At 40.9% G+C, this 19,704-nt stretch overlaps 1 protein-coding gene across 1 annotated transcript; it reads right to left on the bottom strand.

Annotated features, from left to right (window-relative positions):
• Positions 1 to 56: 56 nt before the first annotated feature.
• Positions 57 to 15,368, bottom strand: col9a3 (collagen, type IX, alpha 3). The gene is made up of 32 exons (XM_005731789.2): positions 15,157 to 15,368; positions 14,329 to 14,397; positions 13,031 to 13,066; positions 12,405 to 12,476; positions 12,216 to 12,269; positions 9,084 to 9,119; positions 8,633 to 8,656; positions 8,391 to 8,444; positions 7,593 to 7,646; positions 7,371 to 7,412; positions 7,210 to 7,266; positions 6,647 to 6,700; positions 6,111 to 6,164; positions 5,923 to 5,976; positions 5,783 to 5,836; positions 5,599 to 5,652; positions 5,466 to 5,519; positions 5,328 to 5,381; positions 5,185 to 5,238; positions 5,038 to 5,082; positions 4,895 to 4,948; positions 4,724 to 4,777; positions 3,940 to 3,993; positions 3,786 to 3,857; positions 3,205 to 3,240; positions 2,966 to 3,010; positions 2,418 to 2,450; positions 1,658 to 1,804; positions 1,491 to 1,545; positions 1,188 to 1,370; positions 440 to 517; positions 57 to 264 (listed from the first exon to the last, which is right to left on the bottom strand). Exons 1-32 carry the CDS (start codon positions 15,220 to 15,222, stop codon positions 80 to 82), a joined length of 2,037 nt encoding a protein of 678 aa, XP_005731846.1. The 5' UTR covers positions 15,223 to 15,368; the 3' UTR covers positions 57 to 79.
• Between the last annotated feature and the right edge of the window lie 4,336 nt (positions 15,369 to 19,704).

A 19,704-nucleotide genomic window follows, 5' to 3' on the forward strand; every position in this document is an offset into this window, starting at 1 on the left:
CACTCTTCTTTCATTCCTTTTATCCTCACTTATAACTCTCACCTCGGAGTGGATGGTGTCAGGGTGCAGGAACTTATGCTTAATTGTTTTTGGGGTTAGAGGATTTCCCAGCAGGTGATGTTCCCTGACAAGCTGATGTGTCACAGATTCCAGGAGGTCCTTGGTGCCCAGTCCTGCCTACTCTGCCTGGCTCTCCGGGCTCACCTGGATCTCCTGGAGAACCATCGCGCCCATCTTTAACAATTCCAGGTACCCCTGGAAGACCTGTGGGAATGTGCTGTAGTTAGAAGTTGCAGGAGTGACAGAAGACTTATACACTTATGTCTGTTTGACAAGTCAAAGTCTGAGATGAGTGGATGTTTAGAACAGTAGTTCAAATGTAGGTATAAAAAAGAAAATGACTGGTTCAGATGGAAGTTCTCCGTATGAGAGCACATACCTTGGTATCCTTGGTCTCCGGGAGGCCCATCAATGGCTTTACCAATGAATCCCTTATCACCTGCCTCACCAACATCACCTGTTGTGAAAACAGAAAATTTCAATCGGTGGTGGAAACAAAGTGCATTTACATAGGTGTTGTGCTAAAGTACAGTTTACATGTTTCCTTTTTATACCAGTTTAAACTTTTCAGTGAATTCAAACCTTTGTGTCTTGCCTCTTATAAAAATCCCAGTGGGGCTTTTTGTCATGACTAATTAGCTTTTCCACCAAATATGGCTCTCTCTTAACCCCAAAAACTCGGGATGGTTTTATGGAAGTAACTGCTCGAGGCTTAGCTAGATCAAATGATCCAATATTTTAGTAAGGAAAAGCAAACAAAAGTAAGAAAACAGAATTCATATTTGGGTAGCAAGAAAGTTTTTTAGCCCAATAATCATCTCACAATCTTTTGCTGGTAATCAGCAGCCTTAAATATCTCATGTATTGTTTCTACACTGAAGTAATGAATGATTAAATCTCTTTCCATCTAAAATGAATATTTTTATTTTTTAATTAGTTAAGTTGTTATGTTGCTAATATGTCTTTTAATACAACGTGTTTACTGGTACTTGTGTACTATTGCTATTTGAGTGAAGGATCTGAGTATGTCTTCTATCATTGATGTTAACCATCTGATTATGCAACCGTAAGGCTAAACAGCAGTGAAATTATTTTTGTGCTCCTGTGACATGTTTCATTTTTCATACCTCTGGGACCTGGATCTCCAAGTTCTCCTGGCAGGCCTCGGTACCCTGGTGGACCTCGGGCACCTGGATGCCCAATAGAGCCTGCAACTCCTGGCTTTCCTGGCGGCCCTGGAGGGCCGGGGCGGCCCACCATTCCAGGTGCCAGGGGTCTTCGCAGGTTGGCAGCCAGTTGTGCAACCTGATCTACATGTTGGAGAAGCAACAAATGGTAAAAACCCCACATTTAAAAAAATATATACATATATATATATATATTTGACAATAGAATGAGTTACACGTGAAGATTGAATTAGGATCTCTCACCATCAATCATTGGGCCACATAGCTCTCTGATGTGTTGCTCACTTGCCAGTTTACCCTGAAACACCAGATTTGAGGCAGTTTATATGAAACCATTTACATCTATATGTTCTAACCAGGTAGTTTTGTGCAGTCAAAAAAGAAAAGAAAAAAAAGAACAGCACACTTACAGGTACACCTCTCTTTCCTGGAAGTCCAGGCACACCCTGTTCCCCTTGGAAGCCCATTGGGCCTTCTTTTCCTGGAAGCCCTCTTCCCCCAACCTCTCCTTGTGGACCCGTCACGCCTTTAGGCCCCAGTTCACCTCGCTTCCCCGGCTACAATCAACAACAATTATCTGTTAAATAGCTCATTATGTTTGCAAAAACAAATTGATTTATTCCAAACTGAAGCTGAAAACATCCATAACATTTGATCGCTGACTAAACACCAAATGAGGAGCAAACTGGGTCTGTTGAAACAACGCGAGGGTGGCATCTTGTTGCTTGATAATTACTCCAACTAGCACAGCAAACAGTAAATGAGACTAAGAGAGGGTGGCTCATCAGTGCTGTCTCTAATTACATAAATTGTGCTGCAGCTTAATGTTACTCGCCTTTCCCTCGTGGCCATAGCAGCAAACAGGCCAATAAAGCTAAAGCAGCAATACCTATCTCTAATTAATCCTATTAAACATGGAATGTGAGGCTGAATCATGTGCAGTGACTCTGATAAGTAGGCAAAAGCTCAGAGCTAGGTGCCAGTTTTAAATGTTTAGTGAGGGAGCAGAAACAGAGGGAGTTTGGAACAAACTTGCTGCTAATTACACCCACACACAACATCTGATCTATGTTTGGTGTTAATAGATGTTAATAGTTTGGTGATAAAAAGCTGATTTCTAAGATGTAAAAGCACAAAACATTGTAAAATGTAACAGGAAATATAGCTCACCTGCCCTTTTTGTCCCACTGGCCCAAAGGGACCCTGGAAATAAGGACATTGTTTTAGATAATTCTGAAAACGTTATATTACAGGACAGTATGCAGCATTCAAACAGTCAAACATTGTTTGGTACAGCATCTTTCATGCAGCTTTGAATAAAAAAAAGAGGGGATAAAGACAATAGATAAGAGCCCAAAGTCATGCTAAAATACAGAGAAATACACTATCAGAATAAGTAGATTTAAAAAATTGTTTATAATTATGTACAAATATCCATATTTTCAGTGTTTTCTGATCCATTGGCAGCAAAAACTAAAAGATACCTCCCTAAAACTTTTTGTCCAGCACCATAAAACCCGTGTGAAAGGACCCGTGGAGCCAAATACACTTGTACAAAACAATGAAGTGCGTTAAAGACACGTGCATGTACTTGAGTAGGTGGAATGGTCTTAGCCTCTGTACCAAGAGTACAACTAACTACTGCAAACACAGTAACTGCTCTGTAGGTTACGAACACCGCACAGTGTTAGTATTCAGACAATGACGAAAACACTTACAGGATCTCCGTTCTCTCCTGGTAACCCATCACTTCCTGCAACACCCTGAAATGACAACGTGAGATCTGAACTGCATGTGACATAACTCATAACTGAAGAAAGTCTTTCATCTTATAAGCTTATGAAAAATCGATGTATTTGCAGGACTATACATATAAAATAATCATTTCTTTAGTTTACTTTTCAAAAAGCTGGATGAAAACTATCACAGGACATCAGTGGAGATGTTGGTGACTTACCATGTCTCCTTTAGGTCCAGAAGCCCCGACTGGGCCCTATAGGATTGAAAAAAAGAGAATGAGAGAATAAATAAGAGGCATGCAGAGATATTTATTGAAGGCCGGCTGGCTGGGAAAAGGATGGGGGTGGGGGATGAAAGGAAGCACGGTGGGCTGGTTGAGGGGAACCAGGACTGGTATAAAGGCTGGCTTTGTTCTGTCCTCATGTTCTGAACAGGAGGCCACTTTGTGTCTGTGCTGGGCTGCAGTTTGAGTTTATACCACTAAGACTGAGACAGGATGGTAATACAGTGGGATACAGTGTCCTAACGTGAACACAGCTGGACAGTCACACGTCTCCACTGTGATTGTGTGGAGATACGCGGGGACACACCTACACATGTCCATGTTTGTTTTATACTGGGGTTGGGGTTTTTTTTAGCAACAAATAAGTCAGTCACTACATCACTTTACATTTCTTGCTTTCATATTCTACTTCAGCTGTAAACTGGTCACATTTGCATTTTGGACTACTGGGGTGACAAAATAGACATTTTAAGATGTTACAGGGACATCATTCTCCTGAATAATTAAAAACCCACCCTGTCACCAAATTCTCCACGAATTCCCGTTGGTCCTGGAAGACCCGGATCTCCCAAGTCTCCTTTGACTCCCTGCAGCACATGACACAAAGTCATTAAATTAAGAAATAGTAATAAGAAAAAATGATAATGATAAATCATTTAAAGCAACTACCTGGAAGCCTTTCACTCCCCGAGGCCCAGGGTTGCCCACTGGTCCAATACCTCCCTGTCAGAAAGAGACATAGTCATGTCATTTTTCTAGAAAACATGAAGCACTAAAAAAAAAAAAAAAAGCACTGGAAATTAATGATGCTTCCTTCTTTTGATTCGGGTAAGAGAAACTAAACAAATGCAGGAGGTCGTTATGTGAGGCAGGATTTATTATGCAGTGCGTTGTGTGATAGTAGGGGTGTTAATTCCGTTGCGAGTTTTATCTTTCTTTCCTTGCCGCAGGCTCTGATGTGAAAAACAAAGATCTCTCTGTTTATAAATTCTTCCCTCATGAATACCTGCTCTCCCTGTAGGTATCGCTCCATTACTCCACCTTAGTAAGTCACTGAATCAGAGAAAAATACTCCTAGCACTCTTCGAGATTATCATTCACATGGAAGGCCAGTGGTTCATTTAATTCCAATTTAGTACCATGTTGTAGACTGCTCCTCGTTTTAGCCTTTTACTTTGGGCTCTGTTAATCCCATCTCTTTTTCAGCCATTGTGCTTTAAAAACTGCCTACTGGTCATTAAAGAAGCAAACTTTAAAGTATTGGAAACTCCTAAGCCTAAATTCTATAAATGGGTTATAATCAAAAGATGTGCAGCAGGAATTTTAATAATGTGGCAGAGCTTATATTGAGGCTTTTTCTGATTTTTTTTAAAATAGCAATGCTAGAATTTCAGCAATGCACCAACAGATAGTGCACGATTTCACTTAATATACAGCGTGATCATTAACTTACCGCCACTCCTCTTGGACCTGCTATCCCCCTCTCTCCTGGGATGCCAATCTCACCCTGAAGAGAAGTGAAAGAAATTGCAGACAAGTCAGAAAAGTTTAGAGAGCTCACCTGCTGGGTCAAGTGACACATTTATTAGACTGTAACTCCCTAAAAGCACCATCAGATACATACAGGAATCCCTGGCTCTCCAGAGGGTCCCATCTCCCCGGGCTTTCCTGGATCACCCTGGTGTAAAGGAACGAGAACATAACAGTTTTCCTCCATGTTTCTAATCATAGTTTTAAAGTTAGAATAGATTTTGTGGTGATACTCACAGCTTCTCCTTTAGATCCTGTTGTACCAGCCTTTCCTGGCAGACCCTAGAACCCCCCAAAAATGACATGAATGTACATCATAAAGCACAGAAAGTGAAGGCGACTCTCATGGCAGTGATGAAAGTGGTGATTATTAATAACACTTACAGGAAGGCCATTTGGTCCTTTCTCTCCAACTACCCCGTGGCGTCCAGGATCGCCCTGTCAGCAGACAGACGTCATAGTTGGTGTAAAATCTCTTTAATTAAGCAGTTAAAACAAAAGATTTAAAAAAAAAAAAAGCATCTTACCTTCTCACCATCCAACCCTGGGGTTCCGTCTTTGCCATCTCTGCCAGGAATACCCTGTTGAATCCATCAGATATGACTCGCATTGTTCTGACAGGTGATATAAATATAGAATCTTAAATTCTGTATATTTGCACTTACAGGCTCTCCTTTGGGCCCTGGTCCACCAGAAGCTCCTTTGGGACCAATTTTACCCTGTTAAAAGACACATTGAGACTTGATATTTACATCTTATGTATACGCTCAAATCACAGATCAAAATTCTTTTACATACTATTTCTCCTTTGGGTCCTTTGAATCCCTGTGGTCCTTTTTCTCCGCCACCACCCTGGAAACATCAGATTAAACACACACACAGCTATTCATTGATGGGATCTGCCATTTATTTAAGCTGTGAACTACTAACCAGCACTAATAAACTCTTTCTATTTTTGTGATATAAACATTGGGAGACTCACTGTCTTTCCAATAATGCCAGGGATGCCAGGCTTGCCTCTGAAACCAGGGAAGCCCTGGGGACAAACAGAGAACGAGGTCAAAAGAAACACCCTGACACAAATCTACATCTACTGAGTGAAAACAGGTAAAAGCTACTTACTCTGTCGCCTACAGGTCCCATTGGGCCTTGTAAACCTCTTAGACCACGTGGACCCTGAAACACAGCATTTGAACATTTTGAAAGCACAACAAAAGACAACAACAACAACCTATTATCATCAAATAATTCTTCAGAAAATCCTTGTCGTAGTGCATTAAATCAGCAAAACTTATGTGGGCAAATCTCACCTGCAGACCCACAGTGCCAGGAAGACCTGGTGGACCCGGTGGTCCAGCATCACCCTAGAGACAAAACAGGGCAAAATGTAAACATTAAATCACAGAAAGATATTGATTCTCTTTTCAGCCATCCATCTTCATCCGCTTTATCCAAGGCCGGGTCGCGGGGGCAGCAGCCTAAGCAGAGAGGCCCAGACCTCCCTCTCCCCAGCCACCTCCTCCAGCTTATCCGGGGGAACACCAAGGCGTTCCCAGGCCAGCCGAGAGATATAATCTCTCCAGCGTGTCCTGGGTCTGCCCCGGGGCCTCCTCCCGGTGGGACATGCCCGGAACACCTCACCCAGGAGGCATCCTTGTCAGATGGCTCCTTTCGATGTGCAGCAGCAGCGGCTCTACTCTGAGCCCCTCCCGGATGGCCAAACTTCTCACCCCATCTCTAAGGGAGAGGCCAGCCACCCTTCGGAGGAAGCTCATTTCCGCCGTAATATAAAATAATAATAATAACAGAAACAGGAAAAAATCTTCAAGCCATATATCTAACTCACTTTCTCTCCATCTTTTCCAGGTTCTCCCTTGTCTCCTTTATGCCCAGTGTGACCCTAAATGAACACAAACACACACAGAAGTGAATGCCGTCATAAGCCGAGTGCTTATATTTACACACTGGGAGATTTCAGCAACATTTTGGGTTTACTGTGATCTAGATCTAATAAACTGTATGACAATAACACCTCTGCTTCTTCTTTTCACCACACAGCTTCCTCTGTGCAGTTGTGATGGACTACGGATCATTTAAGCAATGCTCCCACAATTCAGCTCATTTTAAATTTAATTTTAATGGAATGCCAAACATTTAGTTTTGTGCATTTTAACTCCATACATTGTTTTTTTCATGAGCAATGCCATGCTACATTGCTGTTGGTAGGTTAGTAGATATAGGCTGTAGCAGCAGATGCATTCTGAGAAGGTCATCTTACATTTCTGAAACACTTTTGTTAGTGCTACTTAAATTGCTTTTTATAGTATGACTCTTTCCTGTCGGCCACCTTTGGTCTAGCATTGTGCTTAAAAAACAACACAAAACAAAAACCCCCAAAACTCTGTTTACCTTGAATCCCGGCATTCCCGGAGGACCAGGCGGGCCAGGGGGGCAGATTGCAGGACACTGCAGAGTACAGAGACAAAAAACTGAGACCTCTACAGCCAGTGCATGTAGAGAGCACATCTTCATTTTTCTGCAATCACACCGTTTTCACAAGAAACACTTACCAGAAGGTCTCCATTGAGATCATGAAGTGTACCGGGAAGACCCTGAAAGATTGAATAATGACAACACACACAAGTGAGAAATACGGCGACATTTACTTTAAACGTGACTTTGCTGCATTCTTTGTTTTTTAGTGCTTTTCCTGATATCCACTGGGTGACTGGGAAAATATGACAATGTGGCTACTGTACCAACACCAGATATACAATGATAACTGCACTTACTGGGAGTCCATCTGGGCCAGTAGGTCCAGGTAGTCCTGGAAGACCCTCAGGACCCTGAGAAACACACAGAGGAACATCAGGGGAAGCAGAAGCACCTTCAGCATCTCAGGATAAAAGACTTTGGAAGGTTGTGATGGAACTAGATTAAAATCAGGAATTTTCTTTGTACTATACTCAAAAAAAAGTGATTTTCTTGTTTTCATTTCACACTGTTGTTTGAGCTTAACTGTACAGAGTGAAGTAAACTTGAAACCTCTAGAGCAATCAGAATAATTTCATTTAAAGGTCTTGCTAGACTTTTTTTGTAGAAAACCCATATCAAACACTATTTATGATTATTCAGTGAACAACCGATGACCCGTTGCTATAGTAATTCTGAGAGTAGCCTGAACATTGCACTGACGTCTAACAGGCCTGCGGGGTTTTGGAAACCTACTGAGCTTTTACAAATGAGCTGAGTTCAGCCTAAATAAAGTGTGACCCAGTAGAAACACTGACGATATGTCCTTCTCGGTCAGTGGTTATTCTTATCCTCCTGCTACAGTATACAGAAATTTAGGGCAATGTTGTCGTGGTTGATTTGAAGCTGAGATCACAGGATCTGTTAGCTTTACTGTAGCTTATTGTTTCTGCTGCAGAGGCTCGTGTATACATTTTCTGCGATTATCTTTTCACATTAAAAATCAAGTGGAACATAAGAGTTTCCTGTAGTTACAGAAATGAAACAGACTACCTCATTCTTATTTGAATGAAGAAATCCCTAAATGATGACAGGAGATCTTAATTAGAGACACTCACCACTGGGCCCTGGGGTCCGGGTCCGCCTGGCAACCCGTTGGTGCCGGGAAGTCCCTAGAAACAAAAGAGACTGGGTGTTCGCATGCCACCAGAGTACATATGCCGCACACTGTCTGAACTACATCAAAGAATAACGAGCATCTAATCGCAGAATGCAAATAAGCAAAAATGAATAAATAAAAAAAGGACACCACAGGTGTACTCCCCCAGAACAACATAAAAAGACAGTGCTGTGTACTCACTGAAGCTCCTGGTCTCCCTCTGCCCTACGGAAGACACAGGAAGGCAAATTAAGTCACAAACACCTGGGAAATGATTAGATTCACACACTGAAACAATATCCACCAAGAGAATATTTCTCATGGATTGTTGCTTTGAGGCTAGTGTGCGCTTATGTATATGACATCTGAGTAATCCTAAGACAAAATGTGACACTGAGTGTCACATTTTGTCGCGAGTCAGGCAAGAGCTGATCATAAACCTGACTTAACAGGAGCACAAGTACAGAAAGGTATTCTCTCAGCATGAAATAATAAAGTCAGAAAAAAGTAACTGCTGTAGGTTTAATAATTACTGTGGGTAAAAGTATTTTAGGGAAATATTCTGTGTAACAGTAGCTTCAGTCATGCGCTTACTTATAAGAGAAGAGGAAAATAAAGGCTTGTTAGGTTTTACACATGTGGGGTTACTTACAGGAGGTCCAGGTGGCCCAGGAGGACCTGCTTCACCCTGTAGATACACAAAATCACAATCAGCCTCTCAGGCATAATCACACCTAGCAGAAACTTTTAAGGCCCATTCTATTCAATTCAGTTCAGTTTATTTATATAGCGCCAACTCATAAAAACACTCACCCCAAGGCACTTTATATTGTAAAGTAGAGACGCTACAATAAATGCTCACATATAGACATAACAGAAATTCTGATTTTTTTCCTTTTTATATATATACACTTTAGCTTTAAAGTAGCCTGTCTGCAAGAGTTTGTGTTTTATGTGTTAATAAAGTCTGCTATTCCAGCAGGATGAACAGTACTGGTGATAAACATCAACTTATTCTAAATGAAAAAAATAGTTTCAAACAGTACAACGTCTATCTCGACGCAAGCTTCCATAGTTTTGGCAATACATTTCAGCCTAGTGTTAGGTCAGGAAGAGCCAGCCCACAGTTCTGGTAGATCACCTGATCTTAACAACAGAGCTACATCAGCTGAACACTCATCTGATGCCACTTTATGCATCCAGTTGGTTAATATCATGCAGTGCTGAATTTGTCTTGGTCTGTCTGCCGTTTTTGTGCATTTGCAAGCCACTTTGCAACCCGTGCCCAACCAAACACCTGCTGTCATGCTGTATCAGATCTGTGATCTGCTACTATTTATGGCATATAAATGAAAAATAAAGGTTGGAGGACTTGGATGGGTTGGGGATGGAGCAAATCATTTCACTGCTCATGCAAGGGGCCTAAATTCAACTTGGTTTAAGTTAGGCATTAAGAATTACTACCTTGGATTTAGAAAAAGGTTATTGTCTGGGTTCAAATTCAATGGCTGTGATCTCTTTTAAAGGTTTGATTTCTTGTTTGCAATGATGGTTCCTTCCTGCTTTCTCTGGACAAAATATGTGCCTCTGACACAACAATTACAATACAATACAAACAATTACAACAATGCAATACTCTTTTCTGGCATCGTTGTATTTTTACTCAGTTGTATACAGCATTTGTATTCTATTTTTATTCTATTGTATATTTTATTTTATTCTACTGTATATAGTATTTTATTTTATTCTATTCTGTACAGTTGTGGACTGTATTTATTCTTATTGTATTCTAATTTTTGCTTCATAACTTTTGCACTGTCCACTTCCTGCTGTGACAAAACAAATTTCCCACATGTGGGACTAATAAAGGTTATCTTATCTTATCTTATTATCTCTAAATATGTCACTCAAAAATTTGTGCTCACATGACAAAATATTAGAATGAATGTCCATGAACATGAACATAGAAAAAATATGAGATTCTTGCACTGAATTGGAGGCGTACACTGAGCAACGTTATGTACCTGAAAAAATGAGATCAGCTAACTACCTGAATATGTGGAACGACCTGGTTTTTCCATCAATGGATTTTTTGTTCCCTGATGGCAGAGGCATGTTCCAAGATGCCAGTGCCAGGATTCTTCTGGCTCAAACTGTGAAAGTGTGGTTCACGAGGCATTAGACATCATTTTCACTCGTGGATTGTCCACCACAGATTCCAGATCTCAACCCCAGAGACAATCTGTGGGATGCACTGCAGAAGACTTTAGCAGATGGACTCTCCCATCATCAGTACTGGAAGATGTCGGCAAAAAAAACGTGTGAATCGTGTGAAATATGTGAGCTAAAGGGCTTTTTTGGGCTGAGCTGTAAAGACTGCTTTTTTGTGAGCATCTCGTGTGTCGTTATGACACTTTTTCACACGTGCATGGGAGGACGGGGAGGTCTCAGAACAAAAGCATATCGTCAAATATTTAGTATTGCACATTACAAATAAAATATTATTTGAACTCATGTGTAATATTTATACAATGATGCCCTCCCAACTAAACAAACAAACAAACAAACAAACAAACAAACAAACAAAAGAAAGAAAGAAAGAGCAATAGCAAGATAAAAACAGATAATCTCATTGGCTGGGCCTAAGTTTGGTTTTCTAGCCAAGATTTAGGCTAGCTGTGGAGGACACAGTGATAAGATGCTTTTTCAATAATTATTTTTCAAGTTATTGGACTAAATGATCAAACTGTGGTCTGCTGAGGTGCCCCGTCTTCTTTTCTTTTAGTTCTCCTTTGTTTACTTCCTCCCAGCTGTATTTGTGGTGCCTCAGAGGACGATTGGCAAAATGACTCCAAACAAACAGATGTAACACAGCAATGTTACACTAATTCGCTCCATTCCTCAGCGTGTAATAGGACATACTGTCACACAAATCATAAACAAATGGTTGTGATGTTGCTGTGTATACACTCACACAGATTTTACTTTGTCTGATTCAGTTAGTTGTACTTTGACTCTGTCAAAGACTTTAGCACTTTAATCCTGTTTGTCTTTGCATGACTCTTCAGTACTATGAGCCAGCAGTAACAGTGTAGTCGTCTGAGTAATCAGTGACATGGGTTGACACAAGCTTCCTCATTAAGTTGGCTAATTAGTGGAATTGCTAAGGGGCTTGGAGAGTGAGAGCATTATCTGTCTAGTTGGTCACTTTGAAGCCATTTTATAGTGGCCACACGGTCTTTATCATATCATATGTTATATTCATATATTCACAGTGGTAAAGAAAAGCCTTCCTGTTTCATTTTAAGATGCAGCAGCAGTTGATGTCATAGGTGCTGTAATTCTGTCTTCTCTTGTGCCTCTGATAGGATAATACCAGTTTACCCTCGGCATTGGAGCAAGAGTTCATTATCTCCCATGGTTTCACAGATTGGTGGGAAACTGTGTGCATTCCTAGCCGGATTATGGAAGCAGTAGAAATAAATCCGATTCTGATCCCTCATTAAAAATATTCCCACTAGGAGGCTGAGCCAGCTTGACAAATCCAGGCTGACAGAGAAAGCACAGACCTTGTCCCTGTTAGGCCTCTTAAGCATCTTCATGCAACAGAATCAACATGCAGAGTTTGCATGCATTCGTTCCTACATGCGTCTTGCAAGTGGCTGACTTCAGCTAAATTATGAAGGCCAGTGTGAAGTAGATAGGAGGTCTTTAAACCCAGCTAGTGCATCTTTAAATGTATTCGCAGTGTCCCAGAAAGCTCATAAAACTGAGAAAAACTTACTGGTTCTCCTGGGGGTCCATCCCTGCCAAGAGGACCATCGGGACCTGTCAAACCCTGGAGAGGAAGTGCAATGATGTTTTAAACAGTAACTGGTCATTTTATAGCATCTCTATGTTTGTGTACAGATAAAAACAGAGCTGGTGTCCTGTTAGTTTAAGGACTGGCTGTGTTTGCTTATCAGACACTTACATCGACACCTGGAAGTCCCGGCAGTCCTTGTTGTCCTGGTCCCCCTGGTTTTCCTGCTTTCCCTTTGGGACCCTACAAAAGCAGAGTGAGTAATTTACATCCCAGATAAACAACTGATTTCTTCTTCTTGTGTCACAAAATCATCATCAAACTAAAATAAAGGTAAACACGTTAAAGGGAAAACCTAAAAGAAAGACTGTAAAGTAACACATTTCTGATTTCAGGTTATTTAAGGCACCAAGGTGATGTTTTCTTTTGACTGAAGGCAGGTTAGTCTGATTACTTATGAAGCAGTAGGAAAGACTCCTAATAATGTTACGCTTAATTTATTTGTTTTGCACATCTAGTTAATTGTTAGTGAGTTGCATATTCACTATTTAAATTTAAATGGCAGCCTTTCTTTGCTCCATAGTTCATGGATATGCATTTTACTTCAAGCGGAGGAGAAACAATTCTGTCTCTGGATCATGGTCTTTAAACAAGTTGCAGCTATTTAACACCATTTTACAATAATTTGACCTATTTTGAGGAACTCAAAAGGTGCAAGAAAAACACTTACAGTTAGGTGCATGCTTATAGTTGTGGCTGAATAAAACACACTTTGCTAAAATTGTTGGAATACTTACTGGTTTCCCTGGCAGACCGGGAGGTCCTGGTTTACCCTGTTAATCAGATTTAAAAAAAAAAGAAGTAAATTTGTTTTCAAGCTAATCTTGAAAGAGACAAATTTCAAAGCCACTGCTACACAGACCCAAAAACTTTAGTGTTTTATTGGAGAGCTAGCATTAGCCCATCTTTAATACTCATCAGTAACTTAGTGTTGTAGGTAACTGAAGCAGTGAGACTGTGGGTTGCTTCACTCTATACAATGTTTAGCTTCTGCTGTGACTGGGGAAGAGCAAACACTACCAAACCAGTCAGCGACCTGATGCTGACCGGTCACATGACAGTTTGGTTTGTATAGGGGAGGGGTGCTGAAGGTGCAGGCAGGAGGTATGAGGTGTAACTTCAGATGGTCTCACGGGGTTGGGGAATGTATGAATGGGCCCTCTGTTAGCCTAAGCTTCACTGGAGTCACAACTAAAAGTTTTCTGACAGGCATGGACAACATTTGCTTTCAGTGTTTTTCTTTTTTTAGTTTAGTTTGACAAAAATCAGAAAGGATAAGGGAGTACTCTGCAACGTTAGCAAAGTTGTTCTTTTTACTTAGCTTGCCTGTAATCCAATTTCCTCTTCATCCCTGTGCAAATAAAGCCTTGTTTTATTGTTTTACTCTCTATTTATTTTTTTACTATAACATCATATGCTTACCTGCAATAAAAACCTTAAAGGCAAGGCATCAGGGGAATGTAAAAACATTGTCTGTATTCTCTGATTTGTCTAACTACATGCTATAATGGCCTTAACACTGTATGAGTCCTGTAATCATCTTAAGGAGCACTGTAGACAAAATAAAATGTTTTTTTTCAAGAAAACATAAGTTTTTCTAATTTAGAACAACTCTGTTCACAAGATAAACTTAAAGCCTGCCTACCTAATAGCCATCATTATTATTTAATACTTGTAGGAGGGGTTGTGGGAGGAGTCACTCAAATAATGCTAATAAATAATATCACCTATCCACACCTAAGCACAAGCAAACCATAGTATACCATACGTAACTGAGTGTGAATTTCTATATAAGCTAAATTTTCGGTTAAAAAAAAACATCTGTCTGTATTCTTATTCTCTACTTTTACTCCCAATTTTGCTTAAAATATGAAAATAAATCTAAAATAAATAAATAAATGTGGGTTTATTACCCACAAAAATATAAGTGCGTACCATCTACTCTTAACTCCCATCGTCTTGAACTTTGGTGCATGTTTAATAGTCTAAGTGACAGAGAGGTGTTTTTATATGCAGACACCCTTGGTCTACTCACGTCAGTGCCATCCCTTCCTGGTGGCCCTGGGGGTCCTTGTAGGCCAGGAGCTCCTCTGAGGCCTGGCCTCTGGAACATGAAATTAATGAGAATCAACCCTCTTTTGATGGAATGCAGTAAAAATTTGGAGGCAACAGAAAGTGGTGATAAATGTTTGGCATATTTTGACACAGTGACTGTGAGACTGAATAAGAGAGAGGGAGAGAGATAGAAAATAATACAACTAATATTAACGATGTAACGGCAACCATATACATCACGATGAAAATCATTATTCAAATCAGTGCTGTAAGAACACTATGAGAATCCTCTTCAATTAAACCTGTACTGCTATGATCACCCAATACAACAGTTTTGCTCTAAAGACTTGCTCCACAGCTCAGCTCAGTCAGGGAGTGAACAGAGGTTTCATTGTGCGCACTGATCTCCAATCCGCGCATTCCACAGGTTCGGCCTGACTTCACTAACTAGCGCAAAAGAGAGCCACCTGCACACAATTACACTGCAGAGCAACAAACCTGCAGAACCAGAGACACCCCTGTTCATTTTAGTTCCTCTTTAATTTGTCAGGATTAATTACAATATATGTACAACTAAGGAAAAAGGTTTACAGAAAGCATCAGGTTCTCAGGTAGTGTGTAAATGTCTGCCTGAAACCTGCCGGAAGAGAGTCACTTCTGTCATCATCATCATCATCATCACTGTCACCAAAACAAAAGACACACTTTTTAAATTACTGGCTTACTACATGAGATCTGCAGGTAAAAAACAAACCCATCACCAATGACGCGCAAAGAAAAAGAAGGGTAATAACTTAGTAACTCTTACCTGGGCTGAGGATGATATCAATAGTTGGGACAATAAAAGCACCCAAAGCGCAAAGAGCACCGCCATAGCTCCCCACTCGCCCTCACAAACCCGAGTTTATACAGAAAAAGTCAAATCCCCGGCCCTCGGTCCTCTCTCGCTCCCCCCCAGCGTCCAAAACGGAGCCTTCCTTCACCTGGCGGCGCACAGCTCCTGAATAGCTTTCTCTTTAGTTCCAGATAAACCCGAGCCTCCAGCCGAAGGGGCTGAACTCAATCTAGCTGGCTGAACACAGGCGAGAGGGGGGTGGGAGGTGGAGAAGGTGGTAGTATGCAGAGGGGAGACAAGATTTCGGACTCTGAAAATGTGGGCCGAATTACCCCCAAAAAAACCCCCCAAAAAAAACTCAAAAAAGGAAAAGGAAGGGGAAAAAAAAAAAGAAAAAAAAAAAAAAAACCATTGGCCAGCAGGGGCGACACCTCTGGTTGTTAAAAGGAGCCTGATTATCCAGAAGTAAACGGGGAAAGCTCTGCTGCTCTCCTGATGTATCCAAACGTTTTCCATGAGTTTTTAGTTTCTTTTTAGATTCTTGTCTTTTTAGGAGTCGAATAGAATAGTTAACAGCTGGTTGAGTCTTCACCCTCAGCATCTGAGAGAACAGCTGTTTGATACAAATACAGGATTCTTGATAAATTTCAGTCTGGCTTTTAGAGCTTACAGTGGGGCAAAAAAGTATTTAGTCAGCCACCGATTGTGCAAGTTCCTCCACTTAAAATGATGACAGAGGTCAGTAATTTGCACCAGAGGTACACTTCAACTGTGAGAGACAGAATGTGAAAAAAAAATCCATGAATTCACATGGTAGGATTTGTAAAGAATTTATTTGTAAATTAGGGTGGAAAATAAGTATTTGGTCACCTCAAACAAGGAAAATCTCTGGCTCTCACAGACCTGTAACGTCTTCTGTAAGAAGCTTTTCTGTCCCCCACTTGTTACCTGTATGAATGGCACCTGTTTGAACTCATCATCTGTATAAAAGACACCTGTCCACAGCCTCAAACAGTCAGACTCCAAACTCCGCCATGGCCAAGACCAAAGAGCTTTCGAAGGACACCAGGAAAAGTATTGTAGACCTGCACCAGACTGGGAAGAGTGAATCTACAATAGGCAAGCAGCTTGGTGTGAAAAAAATCAACTGTGGGAGCAATCATCAGAAAATGGAAGACATACAAGACCACTGATAATCTCCCTCGATCTGGGGCTCCACGCAAGATCTCATCCCATGGGGTCAAAATGATCATGAGAACGGTGAGCAAAGATCCCAGAACCACACGGGGGGACCTGGTGAATGACCTGCAGAGAGCTGGGACCAAAGTAACAAAGGTCACCGTCAGTAACACACTACAACGGCAGGGAATCAAATCCCGCAGTGCCAGACGTGTTCCGCTGCTGAAGCCAGTGCATGTCCAGGCCCGTCTGAAGTTTGCCAGAGAGCACATGGATGATACAGCAGAGGATTGGGAGAATGTCATGTGGTCAGATGAAACCAAAGTAGAACTTTTTGGTATAAACTCAACTCGTCGTGTTTGGAGGAAGAAGAATACTGAGTTGCATCCCAAGAACACCATACCTACTGTGAAGCATGGGGGTGGAAACATCATGCTATGGGGCTGTTTTTCTGCCAAGGGGACAGGACGACTGATCCGTGTTAAGGACAGAATGAATGGGGCCATGTATCGTGAGATTTTGAGCCAAAACCTCCTTCCATCAGTGAGAACTTTGAAGATGAAACGAGGCTGGGTCTTCCAACATGACAATGATCCAAAACACACCGCCCGGGCAACAAAGGAGTGGCTCCGTAAGAAGCATTTGAAAGTCCTGGAGTGGCCTAGCCAGTCTCCAGACCTCAACCCCATAGAAAATCTGTGGCGGGAGTTGAAAGTCCGTGTTGCTCGGCGACAGCCCCAAAACATCACTGCTCTCGAGAAGATCTGCATGGAGGAATGGGCCAAAATACCAGCTACTGTGTGTGCAAACCTGGTAAAGACCTATAGTAAACGTTTGACCTCTGTTATTGCCAACAAAGGTTATGTTACAAAGTATTGAGTTGTATTTTTGTTATTGACCAAATACTTATTTTCCACCCTGATTTACGAATAAATTCTTTACAAATCCTACCATGTGGATTCATGGATTTTTTTTTCACATTCTGTCTCTCACAGTTGAAGTGTACCTCTGGTGCAAATTACTGACCTCTGTCATCATTTTAGGTGGGGGAACTTGCACAATCGGTGGCTGACTAAATACTTTTTTGCCCCACTGTATTCCACTGAAACGTGTCACCAGTGAGTGACCAAGCTATGGTTGATAGGTTGAGATACTGGGTGGGTTTATTGGGGTCTGCTTTGGAGTGATTCTCATCAATTTGACAAAAATTGCCACATGGTTTTGTTTTGGGGCCTTTAACATTTCTGTTATATCTTCTGTAGCACATTTTGAACATTTTAAGGACATTTCTTATCAATACCACACGATCGATCGATCGATCGATCGATAGATAGATCTATTAAGCCCTACTACAGATATTGCACAGGTGCTTAGACTATTGAAACTTGGGTATCACTTTATGTCACACTAAGCATCAGTAAGGTGTTAGCAAGTACTTAATTCATCATTTATATACCATTACTCCTCAGTATGTTATTCATAAATACAGACATTTATTCATCTGTTACTCCATGTACAGCTATCACTGCTAGTAATAATCATAATCATCATCATAATAATAGTATCTGTATGTAGAAGTGGCATACTACGGAGGAGTATTGCTATACAAATACTTACTAATACCTTAATGATGCTTAATAGTTTAACATGATTATGAAGTGCTACCAAAAGTTGGATGGCTAACAATTTTCTCCATCTTAATGAAAACAGAAATCCTCGTGTGCGCTGATGGTAACAGAAACTCTAGATGCCCTTGCTACTTTTGCTAAATCTTCTCATTCTAATCTCTGGTTTGCTCTTACTTTTATTACTTCCCTTTATTTCATCTCTGGGTTTTATTTTTAAGTCATTGTGCAATTAAGAAAACTTGTTTGGAGGTTGTGAAGTGAACAAAACATTTGCAGGTTTTTTAGAATGCCCCTGCGAGGCTTCTAACCAAATCTTCTAAGTACTCACATGTCACATCATTGCTAATTCATTTTTACTGCCTCTCTATTAATTCAGAGTCCACCTTAAGATTCTCCTTATGAGCTTTAGATCCCTGCATTGACAAACACCAGTGTATTTTTGCATTCATCCATCCATCCTCCACAGGTTTCTGAGATCATGTGATCAGGGTCATTTCAGAGGCAGGAGACTGCAAGCTGATTGCACATAGGTGCAATATTTTTGGTCAGGCAGTGGTCTCCAACCACTGTTTTGTCTAGTGTGACTGTAGCTGGAAGGACAACAGTGGTTGAAGACCGTGGCATGAACAATGCAGCAACATGGTGATAAAATGGCACTAAGTTAGAATCAGTCTATCAGTCTGCGACTGAATGAAGTCAACTTGAGTTACTTGTCTTAACAAAGCTTCCCTGGAGTTTTTCTTTAGACAAATGAAGAAAAAAAGTATTATTATCTGTGATAATACAGCAATTAACTGTGATGAGCTGGAGAAATGGCAATATTGTGGTCTACATTCACGGAAACTAACATCAGCTACTTTCAGAGTTCAGCCATAACCTCACAATGACATAGTGGCTGCAGGATGGCGATTTAAGGCAAAATGATGTAAGCACTAGGCAACCTTGCTCTTCTATAGAAGTGTACTCAAATACAACCAGTTAACAACCAAATGAGTCAATGGATGGAGCCCAGCAGGCAAGCTAGCCAGCAGGCTGTCACAACTACTTGAAATCAGTTGCCAAATGCAAAATCGGTGAAGTCACTGGACAACCAGTTTAACTATTTGCAAGAAGGCCGTTGTCCTATTTTTACTCTAGTGTGACTGAGCCATTACAGTTTACAGGGGCACAACAAAGCGCATCCATGGTTGAGCTATTCACGTTAACCACTTGTTGAAGCAGAGAACAGTTCGATGGATATAAACTACATTCTCGCAAGCTATGGACATTTTGCTATATAGAACATCAGGAAATGCACAGAAAAATAAGAATGAACAACCTATTTAAAATGAAGGTTGTGTAAATGTTGTTAAGACCCAAAGACACTCAAATGATCATCGACCAACAGTTTAGAAAGAGCATTAAATCCTCAGAATTCAGTTGCTTGAACAAGTAAATATTTGGTATTTAACCATTTAAGCCATTAGGCGTTTCAGCCCCACTTCAGATAAAGAACATCATCATATCTCATCAGTGACATAGTAGCTAACACTCACAACCAGCCAAGTTTTGACAGGTTATCATAAAATGTGACCTTGAGAGCAATTTGGTTGAATAACTGTTTGGCGATCGCTGTGTGTGACCTTCTCTAAAAGATTTGACCTGTAGCATAAGAGAAGTAGTGACTGTTGTAAATTATGGACCGACACCATCAGCTGGATGAGCTAAAGCAGCA

Source organism: Pundamilia nyererei, unplaced genomic scaffold (assembly GCF_000239375.1).
Source record: "Pundamilia nyererei isolate P.nyererei 1_Seehausen unplaced genomic scaffold, PunNye1.0 scaffold00044, whole genome shotgun sequence".
NCBI classification, from domain to species: domain Eukaryota; kingdom Metazoa; phylum Chordata; class Actinopteri; order Cichliformes; family Cichlidae; genus Pundamilia; species Pundamilia nyererei.